General features: G+C 52.3%; 1 protein-coding gene across 1 annotated transcript in view; it reads left to right on the forward strand.

The window, feature by feature from the left end:
- COTL1 (coactosin like F-actin binding protein 1) overlaps nt 1–21697 on the forward strand; it is a 46825-nt gene that overhangs the window by 18988 nt on the left and 6140 nt on the right. Inside the window, exon 3 of the mRNA XM_047790159.1 lies at nt 8931–9088. Within this exon, the coding sequence (XP_047646115.1) occupies nt 8931–9088 (158 nt within the window). The remainder of the gene's footprint in view (nt 1–8930; nt 9089–21697) is intronic.

Consider the following 21697-nt stretch of genomic DNA (forward strand, 5'->3'; position numbering starts at 1 on the left):
GTGTCACATTGTCAGTGCTGCAGTCATGGACTCAGAGCCTCCAGAAACTGGTTACAGCCACTGTTCTCTAATTCAGAAGGTGAAGTTGGGTATAACACACTGACTTCCATTTAAGGAAGTAAAAGGCAGCATCAAAAAAAAGTTCTGGTGCTTTGTCCCTGGGGGGAGACCTGTATCTCCTCCTGATAATGTGGCCTCCAGCTCAGCCCATTCCCCGAGGGTTCTACCGAGGTGACTATCCTTTTTTCATCTGGCTCCCCTGTGCTCCATTTTCCGGGGTTCTCTGTCAAACTAGGAAAGCTGGGTCATTGCACATTTCATGCACATTCAACCAGGAAGGATTCCTGGGCGACGTCTGCTGCTAGGAGCCAGGGGTGGGACAAAGAGCCAGCTGCACAGACAGTCAGATCTCAGCCATGTCGCCCCCATCCTCTGTGTCCGAGAGACAGAGGACCGTTTCCGCTCCCCAGGTCCTTGTCTGTCGCTGCCCAGCTCCGCCATCAGCAGCCCGCTGGAAGTGATGCAGCTGTGGCTGCTGTCCAGCTGTCCTCTGCCCCAGGGCAGCAGGATGTTCAAATTCTTTCCCGTTTCCTTTCATGCCCGCTCCAGGGAGCTGGCTTGGTGGAAGCTGACAGCTCAGCTGTTTGGTGTGTGGGTTGTTTTCTTCCTTAGTGAACCTTGTTTGCGTAACATCTCGGGGTGTCTATATAAGGTAAGGTCAGCTTCAGCCCCGCCGCCCGCCCGCCCCGCAATTGAGCGGTGCTCTGGGGCAATTTCCTGCTGTTTCCCTCCCCCCCCTCCCCGCCCCCGTCTTTGGTCTTGCTCTGAAGTTCATTGTTGGCTGGAGATTGTGAAAGGGTTACTTCCCTCTTTTTTTCTTTCTGTTGGCCAGCAGATATGTATCGAGTGCCTGCGCTGCACCTAGCATGGTCATCGTTTCTGGGGCTTGGACAAGACCTGGACGGATATGAAAGTAGCTGAAAAGAAAAGATCAAAAGGACAGGCGCCCAAAGGCTTGCTTAGGTGTTACTTAGGGAGTTTACTGGGTTATTGAAGTGGTGCCCCCCCCCTTTGGTATTTCTATTTATTTTGCACCTGGTATGGGTTTTGTGTGTGATTTAAAAAAAAAAAAATTGTTCGAAGTGTTTGCAGAAGTGTGAGAAAGCCTCACACTGCCCGGCCCCAGGCATAGCCTCAAACTCCTCAGTCTCCTCTGGGTTTTGTCTTCCAGCCAGTGCCAGCTTTGGGAAGATGCAGAGGAATCTCAGGGGTCTTTGGGGGAGAAGGCAGGGCCCCTTGACCATTGTGGACCCTGTGCCTGGGCTGCCATGGTTAGAACACTGGATGAGATTGTCAGAATCTGCCCCTCACGGAGTCGGAGCCTCAGGAGAGTTCCAGCCTGGGCAGGAGGGGTGGAAGAGGGCAGGGAGTCCTTGAGAGCTTGGTGGGAAATATGTGCCGTTTATAGTTTTTGGGAAAATTCTTAGAGCAGCTCACTCTGGTGGCCTTGGTGATTCCAGGGTAATCTGGCCAGCTTTTTATTTTTATTATTATTATTATTTTTTGTCTTTTTGCCTTTTCGAAGCATATGGAGGTTCCCAGGCTAGGGGTCAAATTGGAGTTGTAGTCACCGGCCTACACCAGAGCCACAGCAATGCGGGATCCAAGCTGCGTCTGCGACCCACACCACAGCTCACGGCAACGCCAGATCCTTAACCCGCTGAGCAAGACCAGGGATCGAACCCGCAACCTCGTGGCTCCTTAGTCAGATTCGTTAACCCCTGAGCCACGACGGGAGCTCCTGGCCAGCTTCTTAAACTCCTTTTCCTATGTGGTCTTCTCCCCCTGCTTTGTATCATTCTGTTTCCTCTGCACACACCCCCACTCCCGCCATCCTGCCTCCCCTCTCTCTTTTCCTAAGTCCCTTGCCCTAGACAGAGCTGCAGGAGAGAAGGGATGGGAGGAATGGAGAGGGCGGTAGAGTCAGTGGAGTGGAACGAGAGGGAAGTGCAGAATTGAGGAGGGGGCTAGAGGAGGCTGGGCGAGGAAGGGGCTGCAGAGGAGAGAATGCCCAGTGACCGCAGCTGGCATTTCAGAGCACCTGCTCTGTGCCAGGCACTGTCTCCAGAACTTTACATGCTGTGATTTTATGCTGTAAGTTAAACGGCTTAGTGAATGAAAACCAGGAGCCTTGAAAAGATGAGCAGGACCTTGAGCCCAGCGGGCCCTGCCTGGGATCTCTAGGTCCAGAGGGGTTCTTAACGCTAGGGATTAGCTGGTGCAGGAGCTGTTTGGCACCTGTAACCCATCATTGGCCCATGATGATGCCTCACAGACAACCAAAGGGTCACATTCTCTTGAGAGTCGTGTTCCGTTAACACCCTCTGAGGGCCCCCTCTTCACGGGCAAGACCCTCGCTAGGCCAGAAGAGGAGCGTGTGCCAGCCCCAGTTGGGGGCAGCTGACGTGCAGTCCGCCTGGGCTTTGAGCCCACGGTGGGGCCCGAGGCAGTGAGCGGTGGAGCCGATGGTCCTCTGGGGTGGGGGCTCCCACCTTGCGACGTCATCCGTTGACAGCTCCCCCGAGGTGGAGTTCCGTGATGCTCTCGGAACCTTGTTAAAGATGGCTCGTATCAGTACACATGTGTAAGTCCCAGAAAAACTCCCCCTTGACCCATGTGGTGGTTCAGTAGCTCTTTTTCTAAGTACCGCTCTTCTGTCTTGGACTCTCTTCTGGGACTGCGGGATTTGGGGGATGGGGGCAGTCTCTGGGGGACAGTCCCAGGGGTCTTTGGTGCTGAGATGCCCAGGAACCACACCTCAATGCCTCGAACTCTGCAAATTATATTGGCGAGGAGACCAAGTGTACAGGAAGCTCCTTCATACGAACACTTCCTTAAAGTGAAAGGGCGTGGGAGGAGAGAAAGGGGGTGGAGCTGAACTTTGGGCCCTTGAACTTGTCTGCCCACGAGAGCCTTTGTCTCACCCCCTTTCCCAGCGTTGGAGGAGAGCAGGTCCTCCAAGCCCAAAGCCCCGTCCTTTCATCTGCTCATCACTTCCTCTAGGTCAGTGGTCCTCAGGCTTCAGAGGCATCTGAATCCCCACAGCTGGTTCAGATCCACCTCCTGGACCCCATTCCCTGGAGTTTCTGAATTTGCCGTCTCATGAGTTCTTGGGTGATGCTGCTGGCTGCTGGTCTGAGGACCACACTTTGAGAACTGCTGATGTAGCCATAGCTAGCTCTCCAGTGGGCGGGGAGGGGGATGTCTGGCTCCTTATCCCTTCATCCCTCAGTTTCTCTGTCTGTGAAATGAGAGCAGTGCTGACCTCTTGGGCTGAAGACATGTGCAGCTAAGTGTCAGTGCCTAGAACCTCACCCAGCACGTAGTCGGTCTCAGTAAACAGCCTCTGGCATCTCCAGGACCCTCCCTGGTCTCCCTGGCATGTAGCCCTCTGCTTGGCACAGAGTAGGTCCTCAAGAGTACTCATAGGATCAGCACATGACCATGTGTGCTTAGCAGGGTGAGCCTGAGCTTGACGGATACAGAAGGCAGCATAGAGGCTGGAAGGCAAGGAGGTTGCTCGTTCGGTTTGGCAGTGAGGACGCCACCATGGACCTTTTTTTTTTTTTTTTTTTTGTCTTATTGCCATTTCTTGGGCCGCTCTCGCGGCACATGGAGGTTCCCAGGCTAGGAGTTGAATCGGAGCTGGAGCCACTGGCCTACGCCAGAGCCACAGCAACTCGGGATCCGAGCCGCGTCTGCAACCTACACCACAGCTCACGGCAACGCCGGATCCTTAACCCACTGAGCAAGGGCAGGGACCGAACCCGCAACCTCATGGTTCCTAGTCGGATTCATTAACCACTGCGCCACCACGGGAACTCCTACCATGGACCTTTGAAAGCAGTTTTGCCGGGGATGTGGAGATAGACAAATGGTAACTGTCCCTATCAGCCAAGGCTTTCATGTCTTTTTTTTTTTAATTTAATCCTCACACCCTCCTTATGAGGTAGGTATTTGATCCATTTTGCAGATGAGGAAACCGAGGCCTAGAGACATTTAGGAGTCGGATCACAGAGCTGGTACCAAGTGGGGATGAGTTTCTGTTGGAGTGCAGAACTTGGGACTCAGCGATGGTATTGATCAGAACGGTGAGGCTGAACTCTCCAGGGAGCAGCAGGTGTAGACAGTCAGGCAGAGGCCTCTCGCGGACAGGGTTCAGGGTGTCTGTCCCCTGGTGTGATCCTGGGCCCAGGTCCCCCTGACCGGGATTATCTAGAACTGGAGCTCACCTCCTCAACCTCAGACTAGAAAGAGGTACCAGTCTTCTCGGGGCCAGTTTTGCCATCCTCGTGCATACATGCTTATACACACATTCACTTAGGCAGCACAAACATGCACACACGTGTGCACACACACACACACTCGTAGGCATACATGTGATGGGGTTAAGCTCTGCCTTCCAGGTGACAGCACCCGTGTGCCCCTCCGTGTCTGGGCTGCCTGGTTTATTCAGAGGAGGGAAGTTAGCGATTGAACGAGAACTTCCTCCTGCGCAGACCACTTTGAGGTCAGATGGGCTGAGAACCTCCTTTGGGATGTGGGGAGAGGGTGGGCGGGGACAGAGGTCTGCGTGGGCAGCTGTGAAAATATCGCTCAGACCAACAGGTTTTTCATCTCCGACTTTCTGCTGACTTTTCACTGTTGTGCCAAATCCCGGGCGGCAGACATTTGTAAGCATAACGTGACTCTTGGACTTTCAAAAAACATCAGCAATCTCGTGGGCCGAACCTTTGTCAGATAAGCACCCAACAACCACCCCGGAAAGCAGTCTTCCTGCTGTGATAATGTAAATGACATTGGCCTTCCGCTCTGGCCTGCAGCTCTGGCAGGTCTCAAAAGCCAGGTCCCCATGTCCTTGGGGATGGGACTGAGATGCACCTAACGAGCGGCTGTCTTACGCCAGGTCACGCGCTGTTACCTGGGGCACCTGGCTTGTAACTTTCCCACTGGCTTTGGCCAGCGATGCGGTGGTTGGGATCTGAGTACAGTCACGGGATCCCAACCCTCCAGGCTGACCAATGAGGAAGAGGGAAATAGCATGGTTGCCATGGAAACGGACGGCGGGTTCTTTTGCTGGTGCTGTCTGGGTATTTACAAGTCGGAGGCATCCAATGGGTGGCCTGCCTCCTCCTCGAGTCAAGGTGGCCATTTGATTAAACGCTTTGGAGCCGGTTCTCCGGTTGCTCCAGTGACTCCACTCAGAAGAGTGCTGCCTTCCCAGACGTGGCCGCCGGTGCCGGGCAGTGCTCTGGATAGAAGGGCTTCTGCACCAGCCAGGCGTGGCTGCGTGAATTTCAGTTCCTCAGCCCCACCAGCCCCATTTCCTGTGCTCACTCGCCACCTGCAGCTCCGCCTTGTGCCTCAGGCTCTGGGAAGAAGGTTTTACTGTGTCGGGCCAGGTTTCCCAGCATCCTGCTTAAAACTCACGGTTGACGAAGGAGGGAGGCATAAAACCACCGCAATTTGGAAACATCCCAAGTGGCCACCAGTGGATGCCTGGATGGACAGAACAGATGTGGTCCATCCATACAATGGAATATTATGCAGCCATAAAAGGAATGGAGCCCTGACCATCCTACCATGGGCATGAACCTCACAAACAACCTGAGTGAAAGAAGCCAGACACAAAAGACTGGCGGAGGATGCCACCTGCGAGAAATGCCCAGAACTGGTGTATCCAGAGAGAGAAGGCAGCTTCGTGGTTACACAGGGCGGGAGAAAGGGGGGATGAGGGGTGCCTGCTGGTGAGGAGAGGGGTTCTTTTGGGGGGTGAAGCAGATGTTCTGGAATCAGTGGTGGTAATGAGTGCACAACATCCTGGATGCACTAAAGGCCGCTGACTCGTGTGCTTTAAAATAGTTAAAATGATGGACTTTTGTCCTGTGACTGTTACCTCCATAAAGAAAAAATTGGGGAGGACAGAAAGAATCATCCCATTTTACAGATGAGGCTGCTGAGGTGGGACGGTTGGGGATTAGGTCAGACGGGGATTAAGTCAGATGGAGTAAGGGCTGGAGCTCACATGGCCGCCTGTCCCCTGGGCTCCTCCTTCCTCACCTCCCACAGCCACCGGTCCCTAGGCCATGTCCCTTTGGCTGTGCCGGGTCCCTGTGACCACTCTTTCTTCTCTGTCATCAACACCTTGTCACTCCCTGACCCCCATGGTTAAGTCCCGGGATGGGTGCCCACCAGGCTCCGGGTGGGGGCAGTTGCCCAAAGGAGCAGGCTGGGCAGGCACCGAAGATGCCCCAGCCCTTGGCGTCAGGCTGGCTTTGTCCTCGGCGTCACACAATCTTGGGCGTGTCACATGACCTCCAAGACTCACGTGCTCCGCAGCGGTTTGGGTGTTGGTGAAGGTGACCCCCTGGCCCACCTCCCAGCATCCCTATGAAGCCCTGGTGAACACCAGCTTTTCAGCTGAAAGGTTCTGTGCCCCGGACATGGTGGTTATCGTCTGTTTCCTTTAAGGGATGCTGGGCTGTAGAGTTTAAATCAAGAGTCCGTGGCCTGCCGAGGGCTGTTTCCGCTCCCCCGGTTCCGATGGTTCCCTCTTAGACGGCATAGCTGGTTGTCCAGGATGCGCTCAGGCTTCGAGGTGCTAACCAGCCCGGACAGACTGCGTCTCCTTTACACTCAGGGCTGGTGGCCTTGGGTCTTGGCGAGAATCTATGCTTTGTGTGGGATTCAGTGGGGAGCACCTGGAATGATTCTAGGAAGAGAGGCACCTTCATGTAAAAAAGAAAACAAAAAACAAAAAACGACAGAGTTCCCCTGTGGCTCAGCAGGTTGAGAACTCAACTAGTATACATGAAGATGTGGGTTTGATTCCCGGCCTCGTTCAGTGGGTTAAGGATCCGACGTTGCCTTGAGCTGTGGTGTAGGTTGCAGTAATGGCTCAGATCTGGTGTTGGTGTGGCTGTGGTGTAGGCAGGCAGCTGTAGCTCTGATTCGACCCCTAGCCTGGGAACTTTATATGCTGCAGGTGTGGCCCTAAAAAGTTTAAAAAAAATTAAAAAAGATAAACAGTCATAAAACCTCTAAGTGGGATCCTTTGACCAGCAGCATCAGTATTACCCAGGAGCTAGCTAGAAAGCCAGACTCTGGAGTTCCCATTGTGGCACAGCAGAAACAAAGGTGACCAGTAACCATGAGGTTGCGGGTTCGATTCCTGGCCTCACTCAGTGGGTTAAGGATCTGGCGTTGCCGTGAGCTGTAGTGTAGGTCGCAGATGCGGATCCTCTGTTACTGTGGCTATGGCGTAGGTTGGTATCTCCATTTCAGCCCCTGGCTCGAATATGCTTGAACCTCCGTATGCTGCAGGTGCGGCTCTAAAAAGACAAAAAAGAAAAAGAAAAAGAAAGCCAGACTCCAACTCAGAATGTGTGTTTTAGCCAGACCCCAGGTAACGCAGACACATACAGCTCTTGAGAAGCACAGTTCCATGGGTCACTGGGTCCCTGAGAAACCCTAAAGCCAGCACCGGAAAGCCATTGGGGAGCATGAGCTGGGTGACATGGCAGGTACAGGGTGAGTGGCCCACACCAGTAGCATCCTTTGTGCCAGCCGTGGCCGGGAGGGGCTGAGGTGAGGCCTCACTGGTAACCTGAAATGTCACCTGTTCAGGGATTATGAGTCTGGGTTAGGGTATGTGAGTCCCCCACAAAAGGGGCAGGATTTTGGTGGAAAACACAAGGGGTCCCGATTAGACAAGGACACAGACCATGTCTGGAAATTTGTTCTCACCTGGGGGTGGTTTTGCCCCCAAGGGGCCACTGGGCGGTGGCTGCAGACATTGTTGGTTGTCATGCTGGGGCGGGGAATGTGATCCTGGCATCTGGTGGGCGGAGGCCAGGGATGCTGTTCCATGTCCTTCCGCGCTCAGGATGCGCGCCCGCTGCAAAGACCGACCCGGCCCCCAATGTCCACAGCGCTGAGGTGGACACACACACACACACACACCACACATCACTTTAAAAACTCCAGCATGGGGTTCCCTGGTGGCTCAGTGGGTTAAAGATCCAGCGCTGTCACTGCAGTGGCCCAGGTACCTGCTGTGGCGTGGGTTCGATCCCTGGCCCTGGAACGTCCATGCGCTGCAGGTGTAGCCAAAAATAAAATAAAAGAAATGACAGTGCAAGATTATCCCCTGGTATTTTGGGGATGCAGAGCAGTGGGGGCCCGGGGACCTGGCTCAGTGGCATATGGAAGAGATTCTGAAGGGACGAAAATTAAAGCACTGGTGTGGCCGTGACACAGACTTACATGTACATTCGCGGGACGCAGTAGCCTCCAGAGGCGTTGTAATAAAAAACGAATATTTACCCTATATCAAGCGGAGCACACCCCATGGAAGAATACTCAGAATAATTGTCTGGCCATAAGCGGGCCATGCCCAGTGTGCCCGGAGCTGCATCCCAGGCCAGGGCGGGGGCCACTGTCTGTTTCCTCCCTCCCCCGACTCCTCCCCCGGCCTGGTGCCCATCTTTCTACCGTGTTGCTTTCCCATTCTTCATAGGGCCTCAGATTTGAGGTAAAAAGAGTCCACAAACTTCTCCCTGAATGTGATTCAGAATTTGAGCCTTGACTGAATGAGGGGAGGGGTGGGGTCACGGGCGTGGCAGCCAGAGAGGCCTGGGCTCCTGGGCTCCGTCTGCTGGTGCAGCCCAGTGGGGTGGTGGGGGGGAGGGAGGCATCCTGTGACCCTTCTGAGCCCCCACCTGCCGTCTGTGAGATGGGTGTCTGAGCCAGCCGCGCTGTTGTCAGGACGGTTGGTTGGAGGAACGTGGCTCCCTCGTGGCACAGAGCCCATCCCGGGGGAGGTGGATTCGGGGTCTGTTAACCGAGCCCCCCTTTTGCCATCGGTGCAGATGACGTCCGACTGTTTGCCTTCGTGCGCTTCACCACTGGGGATGCCATGAGCAAGAGGTCCAAGTTTGCGCTCATCACCTGGATTGGCGAGAATGTCAGCGGGCTGCAGCGCGCCAAGACGGGCACCGACAAGACCCTGGTGAAGGAAGTGGTGCAGGTAACCCTCCTTGTGTTCTTTTAGGGGCTTGGGTTGGGGGCCACCATCCAGCAGGGACGCGATGGGCTGCGTTGGGCTCCTGGGTTGGTGACTTTGAATGTGTCGGGCTATGTCTCTGGACCACCAGTGCCACTGGTGAGATGTGCCCCAGATTGTTTTAAGGGTGCGGGCTGGGAGGTCAGTAGCTGCGTTTGCCACCTGACCGTGGAGTACTGGCATCGTGGTGACTGGGTCTACCTTGGCGGGTGGGGGAAGTGGCTCACGGGGACGAAGGCTGGAAGGATGACCAAAATGGCGCCACTTCCTGATGGGGTGATGGATGACTTCAACGGGGGCCATGGGGACCCAAGGGGAGAAATCACGTGTGCCCTCTGAAGAGCGTCTGGCACGCAGTAGGTACACAGTAACATTTGGTGGAATGTCAACCTCATGAGTGCCAGCAGGGGTCTTGAATGATGATTTTGATGGCATAGAATGACTGTATCCACCATGGCGCAGCTTCCTAGTTGGGGCAGGTGGCCGCTGGCCTTGGCTGGCTTGGGCCTGTGGCCCTGTTAGACTGAGAGGAAGAGGGAAGATGCATGTACACTTGATTTTGGCTTTGAGCTCCTGAACACGTCTACCTGTAGGACTCTCTATTTTCAAGTATTTTTTCCATTCTGGGTATAACACAAATGGACACCACTGGGAAATTTCCCAAGTGGATCATGTGGGGGCTAAGCCATGGGGTTATACTGAGAAAAAAAAAAAAAAACAATCAAGATCAAAATTCTAGAAAGATAAGCTGGGGAAGAGAGCAAAGGGGAGAGCATTTTTTCCCTACCAAAGGGTTCTCTTTTGCCTTTTGAGGGGCACACCTGTGGCATATGGAGGATCCCAGGCTAAGGGTCTAATTGGAGCTGTTGCTGCCAGTGTACTCCACAGCCACGCCAGATCCGAGCCACATCTGCGACCTACACCACAGCTCACAGCTACGCCAGATCCTTAACCCATTGAGTGAGGCCAGGGATCAAACTCACAACCTCATAGTTCCTAGTTGGATTCATTTCCACCGTGCCAAGATGGGAACTGCGGATTCGCTATTTTTGCAAAAGGATTTCCCAAAACCCGTGGTGAGGAGGAGGTAGCTAACAGGCGTAGGGCTTCTTTTTGAGGTGATGAAAATCTTCCAAAATATTCTGAAATCTGGGGTGCTGGTTGCACGTATCTGAGAATGTACCAGATGCCACTGCATTGTGAAACACAGAGTGAAATGCACACGCATACGTATCGGCTGTGTGCAGTGTGTGTCCTGGACTGGATGCTTGAACAGAAAAACGGGCGAAGTTGGAATGGAGGCTGGAGTTAAATCACTAGTAACGGTGCAGCGTTGGCATCTTAGCTGTGACAAACGTACCTCTGTAACAGCAGATGTTCACAATTGTCTAAATGGCCCGTGGGGTACGTGGAAACTCTGGGTCCTGGCTCTTGCAACTTTTCGGTAAAGCCAAAACTATCTCCAAAGAAAATCTGTATTTAAAAAATAATAACAGGGGGAAAATTCCTATCATTTCTATTATCGCAGGCACTTTTTCCATCTTTCCTACCACTGGGCGAATGCACCCAGCTCTGGGCGTTGCTGTGATCATAGCCTGCAGATCACATCCTATCACTGCCTCTCTCTCTATTTTTTTTTAACTTCATTTACTTTCATAAATTATGTGGCTGCCGTTTTTGTAGTGAACGTTTTCCTGGGGACCGAGTGTCCCATTTCCCAAGTGCGCTGTGATACCCTGAAAGCTCCCTGGCCTTGGTCGCTTGAGCTGCTTCCAGTTTTATCAAACCAATGTTTTAACACATGGCGCTCCTTTCTCTGTTCCACTGGATTCTTAGACTATGTTCTCAGGAGCTGGGGTTCCAGAGTTAATAGGGGTGATCATCATTTTAAAAAGGCGTACGTTGTCAGGTTCCCTCCTAAAGGGTTAGCGCCATGCCCGGGGACATGGTAAAAAAAAAATTTTTTTTTTTGATCATCATAGGGCTGCACCTGTGGCATATGGAGGCTCCCAGGCTAGGGGTCAAATCGGAGCTGATGACCTGCCCCACAGCCACGGCCACGCGGGATCAGAGCTGTGTCTGCGACCTACACTGCAGCTCAGGGCAATTTCAGATCCTTACCCTACTGAGCGAGGCCAGGGATCAAACCTACGTCCTCAGGGGTGCTAGTCGGATCTGTTTCTGCTGTGCCACAGCGGGAACTCTTCATAGCGAATAGTCAACAAATGTTATTTCTTCCATACCGTAATCAGCATTACCAGACGGCACTGGGATTGGCACCTGTCTGGCACTGGCACCCTTGCTCTGATGGCCCCCGACTCAACCCTTTGGGCTCTTCTTCTACAGGACAGTTGGGGTTTGAATGGTTAACCAGCTTTCAGAGTTTTCCTCTATGGCAGCAGCATGGAACGTGCACAAGAATGCAGGTCCCTGGCCAAAGGTCTCCCGCTGAACTCTGCCATCCTGGCTTATTCCTCTCGTGGGGCAGCCCCGCGTGGCCAGAACAGGGCACACAGGGAAAGGATGTGTGCTGGGGTGCGTCCACTGGGGACAGTCTTTGGATCTTGCAGAGCTTCTGTTTTTGGTTTGGTTTTTTTTCCACTTTTAAGACTGTAGTAAAATACGTCACATAAACCGCTGGCCATCTTAAAGTGTACAGCGCAGTGGCGTTAAGTACTTTCACAGCGCTGGGCAACCAGCCCCATCGGACAAAAGTTCCAGAACTTGTTTTTAATCGCCCCTCCCCCAAAGGGAAACCTTGGCCCTCTTAGCAGTCTGCAGAATTCCTCTGCAATCGAGAACTCTTCTTAATTTGGTTAAGTGGGTTAAGAGGGTGATTCGGGTAACTTCATTTGGGAGTTTTGGTTACACTTCATTTGTTCGCAAGCTCAAATGCATTGCAGAAAAAAGGGGCGTTGCAAAAAAGGAATTATTTAAAAAAGGAGAGTCCTAGAAGTTCCCATGTGGGCAGCAGGTCAAGGATCCAGTGTTGCTGCAGCTGTGGCCTGGGTTTGATCTCTGGCCCGGGAACTTGCATGTGCCATGCGCGTGGCCCAAAAAAGGGGAGAGTTCCCTGGTGGTCTAATGGTTAGGAATCAGTGCTTTCATTCCTGTGGCCCAGGCTCAGTTCCTGGTCCAGGAACTAATATCCCACATAAGCTGTTGCAGACTGTAGCCAAAAATAAACAAACAAATAGATAAATAAATAAATACAAATTAAAAGGAGAATCGCCTGGCTCTCTGAACTGGGAAGGGCAGGTTTACCGGCTTTGGGTGTGTCTAGATCAAGGGCTGAAGCAGTAACTTCCTTTCGTCTCTCTTTTCTCTTTCCTCTGGGTTTGGCCTCAGGTGGTCTGTGCACAGCAGGAGAAATGGTGCAGGCCTGGTGGTTCTTTTGGGTCTTGATCCCAAGGGAAGAAAGAGCCCTCCTCCCTCTGTGTCAATCATTCCCTTAAAAGGATCCAATTGGCCCAGCTTAGCTCACATGTACATCCTGTGGGAGAGGGAGGTGGGGCCTCATGATTGGCAGCTCCACATCCGATCCCATTTGTTAAAAGAAAAGGATGCTGGTGGATAGAAGCACCGTGTCCCCCCTGCTGGTGGGGGAATCAGAGATGGTGTCTTGAACTGTAGGTGTCTTGTAATATTTAGTCCATTATCTTTGCGTATTCCTCCTCTGCATTTTAAAAATTTCGGTGGAGTTCCTGTCGTGGCGCAATGGACACGAACCTGACTAGTATCCATGCGGACGCAGGTTTGATCCCTGGCCTTGATCAGTGGGTTAAGGATCCGGCGTTGCGGTGAGCTGTGGTGTAGGTTGCAGACCCGCCTCGGATCTGATGTGGCTGTGGCTGTGGTGTAGGCCGGCAGCTGTAGCTCCGATTGGACCCCTGGCCTGGGAACCTCCATATGCTGTGGGTGTGGCCCTAAAAGGACAAAAAAAAAAAAAGTTAATTACCTGAAACTATTACAAAACATCACATTTACACGACAGTTGCAAAGACAGCCATTTATGTTACCCAGGGTCGATTTTACTGGCCTAATGATTTCTTCCGACAGTCACTAAAATCCTGCTGGTCCTGACGTGTCATTTGTCTCCTCTGCATGATGGGGACTCGGAACAGATATTCTCTAAGGCGTCTCCATGTGGACAAATCCGGATTCTGTGTCTTGGGAATGTGCTCGCACCCCCAGCTGCCTTTTACCACGGTTTCCATGAGAAGCATAAATGGATGGAGTTTTAGTTTACCGTTATTAATAACCCTTTGTTTTTATAATAACAAAAATAGTATACCCACATCCTCATGCTTTGTATGAAACGTCAAAAAGGTCTATTAAGATCGAGTCCATGGAACCGAGAAGGCTGGGTCCTCATGGCACCTGCCTGCCTGTGGGCGGGTCTCTCTCCCTTCCCGGGCCTCAGTTTTCCCACTTAGAGAATGGGTTGAATGGGCTGACTTGCTGGGGCACATTCTGGTTTTTTTGTTTTTTGTTTTTTTGTCTTTTTTGCCTTTTCTAGGACCACTCCTGCAGCATATGGAGGTTCCCAGGCTAGGGATCCAATTGGAGCTGTAGCCACCAGCCTACGCCAGAGCCACAGCAATGCCAGATCATTAACCCACTGAGCAAGGGCAGGGATCGAACCCACAACCTCATGGTTCCTCAGATTCGTTAACCACTGCGCCATGACAGGAACTCCCACATTCGGTTTTGTTTTAATTTTTATTTATTTATTTTTATGGCCGCACCCATGGCATAGGGAAGTTCCTGGGCCAGGGACTGAATCTGAGCCACAGCTGTGGCAGCCCTGGCGCCTTTAACCCGCTGCCCTGGCCAGGGATGGAACCTGCATCTCCACAATAACTGGAGCCACAGGGGTTGCGTTCTTAACCCCCTGTGCCACAATGGGAACTCCTATTCTGTTCTGATATATTGTGAAGTTGTTTCATTTTTTATGGGATACTGTGTGACAGCCTGTTACCTTGAGAGAAACCTTGTTTTACTTTGTCAGAGAGACAGTGATCTGGGGTGTAGCCTCTTGGGCCAGATGGCTTGGCTTCAGATTTCAGGCAGGAGCCCTCCGTCTGACTGTGTTGCAGGTGGCTCAGCCCAGAGTCAAAGCCATCAGAGGGGCAGTCAGGTCCTGGCCTCGCCCACCCTGGTCAGGGCTGACTTTAAACAATCCAGACCTGGCCTGGCACCTGCCACGTAGGTGCATCATCAGCAAGGGGGGCAGCTGAGACCCAGAGCTGTGACGGGTCTTGGCCCGAGCCCACGGCTGCGAGCAGCGGGCCCGAGGCTGGAGCCCAGAGGAGTTCAACGACAGGGCTTTGATCCTGGGTCGCTCCGGTCTGTGTTTAGAACCAGGCGGAGATGCTGAGCTGCATCTGCCGCTGGTGGAAAACAGGACTGGGCCAGCGAGGCCGTGGGCAGCTGAGGGTGCTGGTCACTCAGGCTGGGCGATGGTGACACCCAGACTTGGGCCCCGGAATGTGCTGAGTGGACAGGGTGCAGGGCTGCGTCGTCACAGCCATCGTCCGTGGCCCAGAAATGCCTGGCTGGTGCCGGCAACACAACACCCGTCCCATTGTTCCCGGCGCCTCTGCGGGATTACAGGGACAATACAGTCGCCCTGTTACAGACCTGCCCACGCAGAGCCAGACTGGTTTGATTTAGAGCAGAGCCAGTCCATAAAACATCGTGCTGGCTGTGCAGAATCGCGCCATTCATGGGATCGTGCCATCTCTCTCTCTCTTTTTTTAAAAAAAATTTTAACAGTATGTGAATGCTCATGGAGCCCAGTAACCAGAGGTGGGTCTCAGCTTTCAGCACTGGGATGCTGGAAAGAACAGCATGGCGTGTTTCTTCTAGGACGAAGGGGAGACAGGACGGGTGGGCGTGTCAGTGACCACGTGGAGCCATCAGTGTAATGTGTATCCTGATGGCCTCTGACCCGTGTGCTGAAATTCTGGACCCCGCTCCCCCAGGGCCAGTACCAGATGCCCCATCTGTCCTCCGGGAGGCTCACATTCGTGTACTAGTGTGGTAGGAATATTAACAACGAGAGTTTTATTGTGTCCCTACCACATGCCTGGCACTTCCAGGGACCCTCCACATATGAAAATCATGTATTCTGGGAGTTCCCTGGTGGCTCAGTGGGTTAGGGACCCAGCATTGTCTCCGCTGTGGCTCAGGTTCAATCCCTGGCCCGGAACTTTTGCCTGTTGTGGGCGTGGCACAAAACCCCCACGTCTTCCTCCTGGCAAGGCCAATTCTGCCATCATCCTCATTGGACAGATGGGGAGTCTGGGAAGGTGGGGGAGGTTGCTCCAGGTTCCCAGTGCTTGCAGACCAGTCCCAGGGACCCAACTTAGTCACTTCACCCCACGACACGTTTCCCCAAGTCCTCCAGCACCAAGAAAACGGTTCTGAGGCCACATGCCTTTTGGCAACTCTGCTTTTATAGATGTGCATATAAAAGGCACGGAGAAGTTCTACAGGAAACAAAGCTTTTATGTTTATTTTTAAATTTGCTCATCTTGCTCTCAATCTTTCTTGATGGTAGAACCTTTTTTTTTTTTTTAAACTGGAAACTGAATATCATTTCACATTGCTTTTTTTTCCCTTTCCTTTTTTTTTTAAGCGCTGCTCCCGTCATGGCTCAGTGGAAACGAATCTGATTAGTATCCATGAGGACGCAGGTTCAATCCCTGGCCTCAATCAGTGGATTAAGGATCCGGTGTTGCTGTGAGCTGTGGTGTAGGTTGCAGACGTGGCTTGGATCTGGTGTTGCTGTGGCTGTGGCGTAGGCCGGCAGCTATAGCTCCAATTAGACCCCTAGCCTGGGAACCTCCATATGCTGTGGGTGCGGCCCTAAAAAGTACCCCCTCCAAAAAAAATGCTGCTTTGTCAAATGGGAACGATCATAGGCTTAAGGGGAGTGAGACCCATGCTGATATTCTAGCTCTATCAACTTTTTGCCCTAGAACTTTGTATTTATTTAAATATTTACTTATTTTCCTTTTTAGAGCCGCACCCGCGGCATATGGAGGTTCCCAGGTGAAGGGTTGAATCAGAGCCACAGGTGCCAGCCTACACCACAACCACAGCCACACAGGATCCAAGCCACATCTGCAAACTACACCACAGCTAAAGGCAACGCCAGACCCTTAACCCACTGAGCAAGGCCAGGGATCGAACCCACAACCTCACGGTTCCTAGTTGGATTCGTTTCTGCTGTACCATGACGGGAACTTCAGGACTTTATCTTTAGACTCTGTTCTCACTGATGAAAAAGAGAATGTAAATTTTCATAGAACTGTCAGACGGATTAAAGAAAAGCAGAGGATGTGAAAAGGTTTCTCATTTTGGTAACTGATGAACTCCTATTCGTCCTTCAAAACCTGATTCTTTGATTCTTTATCCCCTTCTCCTACCAGCCTCCATGAGAATGGCTCCTGCATTTGTGTTTGTAAAAGGCCCCAAATTCCGTGAATTATAATTAAGTGATGCTAGAAAGTAATCCCCAGGCCAGGGAGCATGGCTGCTTTATTTGGTAGTAGTCCTCATTCCTAGGAGAGTTCTTAAACAGGTGCTAAAAAGTGAAGCAAGGACTCATAGGCTGTAGTCTGTGTCTTGTTCTGTGTGTATTCCTAGAACAGAAGCTCCTTAACGTTCAGTCACTGCTCTTTGGGTTGAATTAAATTGTGGAAGCCATTTGCACTCAGGGAGGGGGCTGGGGCTAGGTTGGAATTTCCAAAGGCTCTGTTTTTGTTTCAGTGGAAAACAGAGGTGTGAGCTGGTTGGGTCAGCCAGGAGGACCCATGCACCCCGCGTAATGAGACTTACTGGGCCGCTGCTGTCCCTTGCCAAGTGTTAGTTGCGGCTGGGTACCCAGGGACAGCGTAGATGCTTCTTCCCTCGTGAAAGGGCTTCAGGTGTTTGTTTTCGTGGAGAGTCTTAAGCTTCTTCCAGCCCCTGGTTCTTGGAAAGGCCCCTTTTCTTCTCAGAACCAGAAAGGGCCTTTTGTGCTGATGCCTTTCACCTGGGCCCGGGCAGGGGCGAGGGGGCTTTGTGTTGTTCGTGTCATCTATTTAGAACACAGAGCATAGAGTTCCCGTTGTGGCTCAGTGGCTAACAAACCTGACTAGGAACCATGAGGTTGCAGGTTCCATCCCTGCCCTCGCTCAGTGAGTTAATGATCTGGCATTGCTGTGAGCTGTGGTGTAGGTCGCAGACACGACTTAGATCCCACGTGGCTGTGGCTGTGGTGTAGGCTGGCAGCTGCAGCTCCCATTCGACCCCTAGCCTGGGAACTTCCATATGCTGCAGGTGCGGCCCTAAAAAGACAACAAACAAACAAACAAAAACACAGACCACCTAGTTCCACATAGAAAGCTCCCAAGCTGCCTGTGGACGGTGGTGCTGGGGTCACGTGTGGAGGGGCAGGTGCGGTGGTGACACCCAGTATACAGATGAGGAAACTGAGGCTGGGATGGAGGCGTCCTCAAGCCAAGGTGAGTGTTGAGACAGATGCCAGATGGGCAGGATCAGAGGCCCCTTTAATGGTGAGGAGGGTGTTCGGGAGCCCAGCGGCTGAGAGGTTAAAAGCTGTCAGGAAAAAGAGGAAGATGCCCAGATCCTGAGCCTGGCCTGTTCATGGAAGCCGCTTTCACAGTTAAATCCTGAATAGCACAACTTCAATCCTGTATCTCATAAGCGCCTGCTATATATGAAGGGTTCAATGTGGATACTCTTATTTACTCGATTTTTGTTGAAAAGTGGAAGCAGTCTGGTGTTTACTGACAGTGAACATCTGTGAGGATACATGCTGTTATTTTTTAAAAAGTCTGTTGAATTCTTTCTTTGGGAGGATGTCCCCAAGGTGGGTATCACTGAGGAGCAAAATATGCTAAGGACACTTTCATCCAGGAGGAAATGAAAGTCCCAAACCCAGATTTAAAATTGCTTATCAGTTGATCCATAGCAGAAGCTATGTGAAGGTCTGGGTTAAGAAGGATTCTGAGGTTAAGTCTGGACTCAGTGGGAAAAGTGTCCTGATTGATTTGTGATGTCTGCTGTGGGATTGATTTTTGATGTCTGCTGTGGTTACCAGAGGAGAGAGTAGCATTCCTTTCCCACATTCGTACCACCCCTGATCCAGGTGGAGCCATAGGTGTCTGTGCTCGGGAAAGTGGGTATCAGAATCCAGGCAGTCACACAAATGCTTGAGAAGCCAGTGGCCCTGCAGGGGTCAGGATTCAAGGCATATGGACAGCAGCCCCTATTTGGTTTGGACCCAAACCCACCCTGGGAAGCATAGGATGTCATTTTTCCCGCCGTCCATGTTGGGCGATTACCTGTGTCTGCTTGAAATGCCTTCTCTTGTCCTTTGTCCTCTGCCTGGTGAAATAGGGTTGTGTCATTTCTGACCTGGTGCGGCGACGCCGGTGCCTGGGTCCCCAAATCTGTCAAACACATGACTGTACCATTTTGATCTGTTTGCTTTTCCCTTGTCTATGATGACTCATGCCAGTTACATGAACCTGTGCTTTGGGAGTAAATTACACCTTGCTGGAAGGATTTTTAGAACCTTGCTCTCTGAGGCACCGTGGAATGGTTGTGGGCGGGAAGGGGTGCGGGGGCCCAGGAGGGCTTGGTGGGTCCCGTGCTGGGCATTGCCATCAGGCCCGTGTTCCCTGGAGGGGCCTTTGCTCCTAGCACAGTGCAGGCTGCTGGGACCAACTGTTTTTCTTCAGCACGCCAAGGTTTTTGGTTTTTAATCACTCTTCGCCCACTTGGGGAAAAGCTCCAATATTGTGGCCAGCCTGTTTCTTGTCCACCCCCAGACCCATCTCACACATGTGGGAGGGGAGAGTCGTCTTCTTCTTCTCGTTTTGTCTTTTTTTATTTTAAAAAATTTTTCTGCTTTTTAGGGCCGCGCCTGTGGCATATGGAGGTTCCCAGGCTAGGGGTCTAATTGGAGCTACAGCTGCCAGCCCACACCACAGCCACAGCCATGCCAGATCCGAGCCGTGTCTGTGACCCACACCACAGCTCACGGCAACACCGGATCCTTAACCCCACTGTGCTGGGCTGGGGATCGAACCCACACTGCCTTAGGGACAATGCCAGATCTTTAACCTGCTGTGCCACAGCAGGAACTCCAGGAGGGAAGATTCTATCCTCCACTGTTTTTGTTTTTTTTTTTTTGTTTTTTTGGCAGGAGTTTGGGATAGGCCTGAAGCTAGTACACAACCTTCCTTTTGAAAGCCACGGTTGCATCCCAAAGTCGACATTTCTCTGCCAGTTTTTCCCCATGGCCCCTTGGATTGTGGTGTCGAAGGTGGAACTTTGTCCACATGCTCTGGAGCCATAGGTGCAAATCCATGGATGGCAGGTGGGGAAGGACCAGCAGAATCTATTGTCCAGCCCTCTTCTCTCACGGAGATGGAAACCAGGGCCCGGAGCCATTGACTGCTTCCTTCAGGGCATTTCAGAGGGACCCCTAAGTAGGAGACTGTGACTTCCCAGGGCCTAGGAGAATGTCTGGCCTATACTAGGTGCTCAGTAAACACACGTTTATTGAACGAATGAATTGCATTAGCTCTCACTGTCTTTGAATACAACACATGCAGGTCACCTCACCTCCCTGCCCCCCCCCCCCCGAAATGTGCATTGCTGGGGTTTTTTCTTCCCAGACTTTCTCTGCCCTACCTTATGTCTTTGCATACAGAAGCAGTCGACCATGGGCTTCCCTGACAGGCTTTCTCCTCCTCCTCCCACGGTCAGCCCCAAGCCCAGCTTTGGGATGAGCTGGATGGGCCATCTTCTTTCTGCAAGGCGAACTGGTGTCACCACCTTGGGCACTCCACGGAATTCCCAGAGTTCTCTCGTGGCGCAGCGGGTTAAGGATCCAGCATGGTTGCTCCAGTGCCTGGGGTCACTGCTGGGGGGCAGGTTCGATCCCTGGCCCTGGATCGTCCACATTCTGTGGGCGTGGCTAAAAAAAAAGAAGGAATTCCCCAGACTACCCTTTGTTAAAAAGCAAACAGTCAGGATGGAGAAATGAGTGTGGGGGAGAGAAGAGGAAGTAACCACTCCCTGTACTTTCAGCCTGTTTCAGAAAACTTCTTTATAGCTCAGATCCCCCTAACTCTCTTGAGAGCGAAAGTAACCCGGGATTGTGGGGACTATTACCTAATCATTCTTCTTTTAAAAAAAGATTCTTTATGGCTGTACCTGCGGCCTATGGAACTTCCTGGGCCAGGGATCCGATCCAAGCCACAATTGCGACCTCTGCTGCAGCTGTGGCAAAGCTGATCCTTAACCCACTGTGTGGGGCCAGGGATCGAACGAACGTTCGTCCCACCGCCCCAGAGATGCCACTGATCCTGTTGCACCACAGCAGGGCCTCCTACCTAATCTTTCTTGAGCGCTGCCTCTGCGCCAGGCGCCCTCATCAGGTCCTCGACCAGCCCTAGGTTGTAGGGCCTCTCATTGTCCCCACTTGCAGATGAGGAGACTGAGACTCCGGGAAGATACGTCTCCAGGGAGGGTTAGGCTGCTGGAGATGCATGTGGACCTTGTCCCTCTGTATTTGGCACAAATGACTCCCAGCACAGTTGAGGACAGAAGCCGGGGTTTAGACCCAGGCGGTTGGGAGCCATTTAAAAATGCGATGATTTTAAAGCAAGGATAGGAAAAGACTTAAGTCCTTTTTTTTTTTTGCCTGTGCCCAAGGTATGTGGAAGTTCCTGGGCCAGCCGTTGAACCCCCGCCACAGCTGTAACCAGAGCCACAACCGTGGCAACACCGGATCCTCAACCCATGGAGCCACGAGGGAACTCTGAAATACTTGCGTACTTTTAAAATCAGCCGTGCACATAGATTCTAGATGGTGTTCAGAGCCCCAGTTCCTAAGCCCAGTCCTTCTCTAGAACTGCCCTCCTTGGAAGCAGGCTGCCCTTCATCGTGTATCTTTGAAGCATGAACTTAAATGCACTCGAGGAAACTTACAGGGACAGGATGGCTCCTGACCTTGACTGTGTGTGTTTCCAGACCGTCTTGGAGACCTGTTTGGCATGACGGGGCCTCTTTGCGAAGTCCTGGCCTGGCAGAAAAGGGAGAGCCCCTGTCTGGAGGCTGTCAGCCGGGGACGCTGAGTTCCCACACCGAGAAGATCTTTTTAGAACCACAGGTGGTGCCCCCAGATGGGCATCTTTTGCTTTGGGCTTTCGTATGTGGCTTTGGCAGCCTTGAGGGTATGAACGGATCCCGGTGCGGGAGGGACGTGCCATCTGGAGCATCCCGCCACGCAGGAGGCAGAGGCACCTGCCCCTCCCCTCTCCCAGCCCTGCCCTGAGGCTGCTGTGTGCCCTGGGATCACTTGCTTCCCCTCTCTGTGTCTCTTACTTCTTCTCTCTCAGACAGGGGCAGGGAGTGAATGTCAGGGTTTCAGCGGCTCTTTCAGCTCCATACCCACCCCCAGCCTTTTTTATTAACCAAAGTATAATTTGCATAGCGGAAAAGACACATAGATGTACAGCGTGATACATTTCTGAGTTTTATTTA

Source organism: Phacochoerus africanus, chromosome 8 (assembly GCF_016906955.1).
Source record: "Phacochoerus africanus isolate WHEZ1 chromosome 8, ROS_Pafr_v1, whole genome shotgun sequence".
Classification (NCBI taxonomy): domain Eukaryota; kingdom Metazoa; phylum Chordata; class Mammalia; order Artiodactyla; family Suidae; genus Phacochoerus; species Phacochoerus africanus.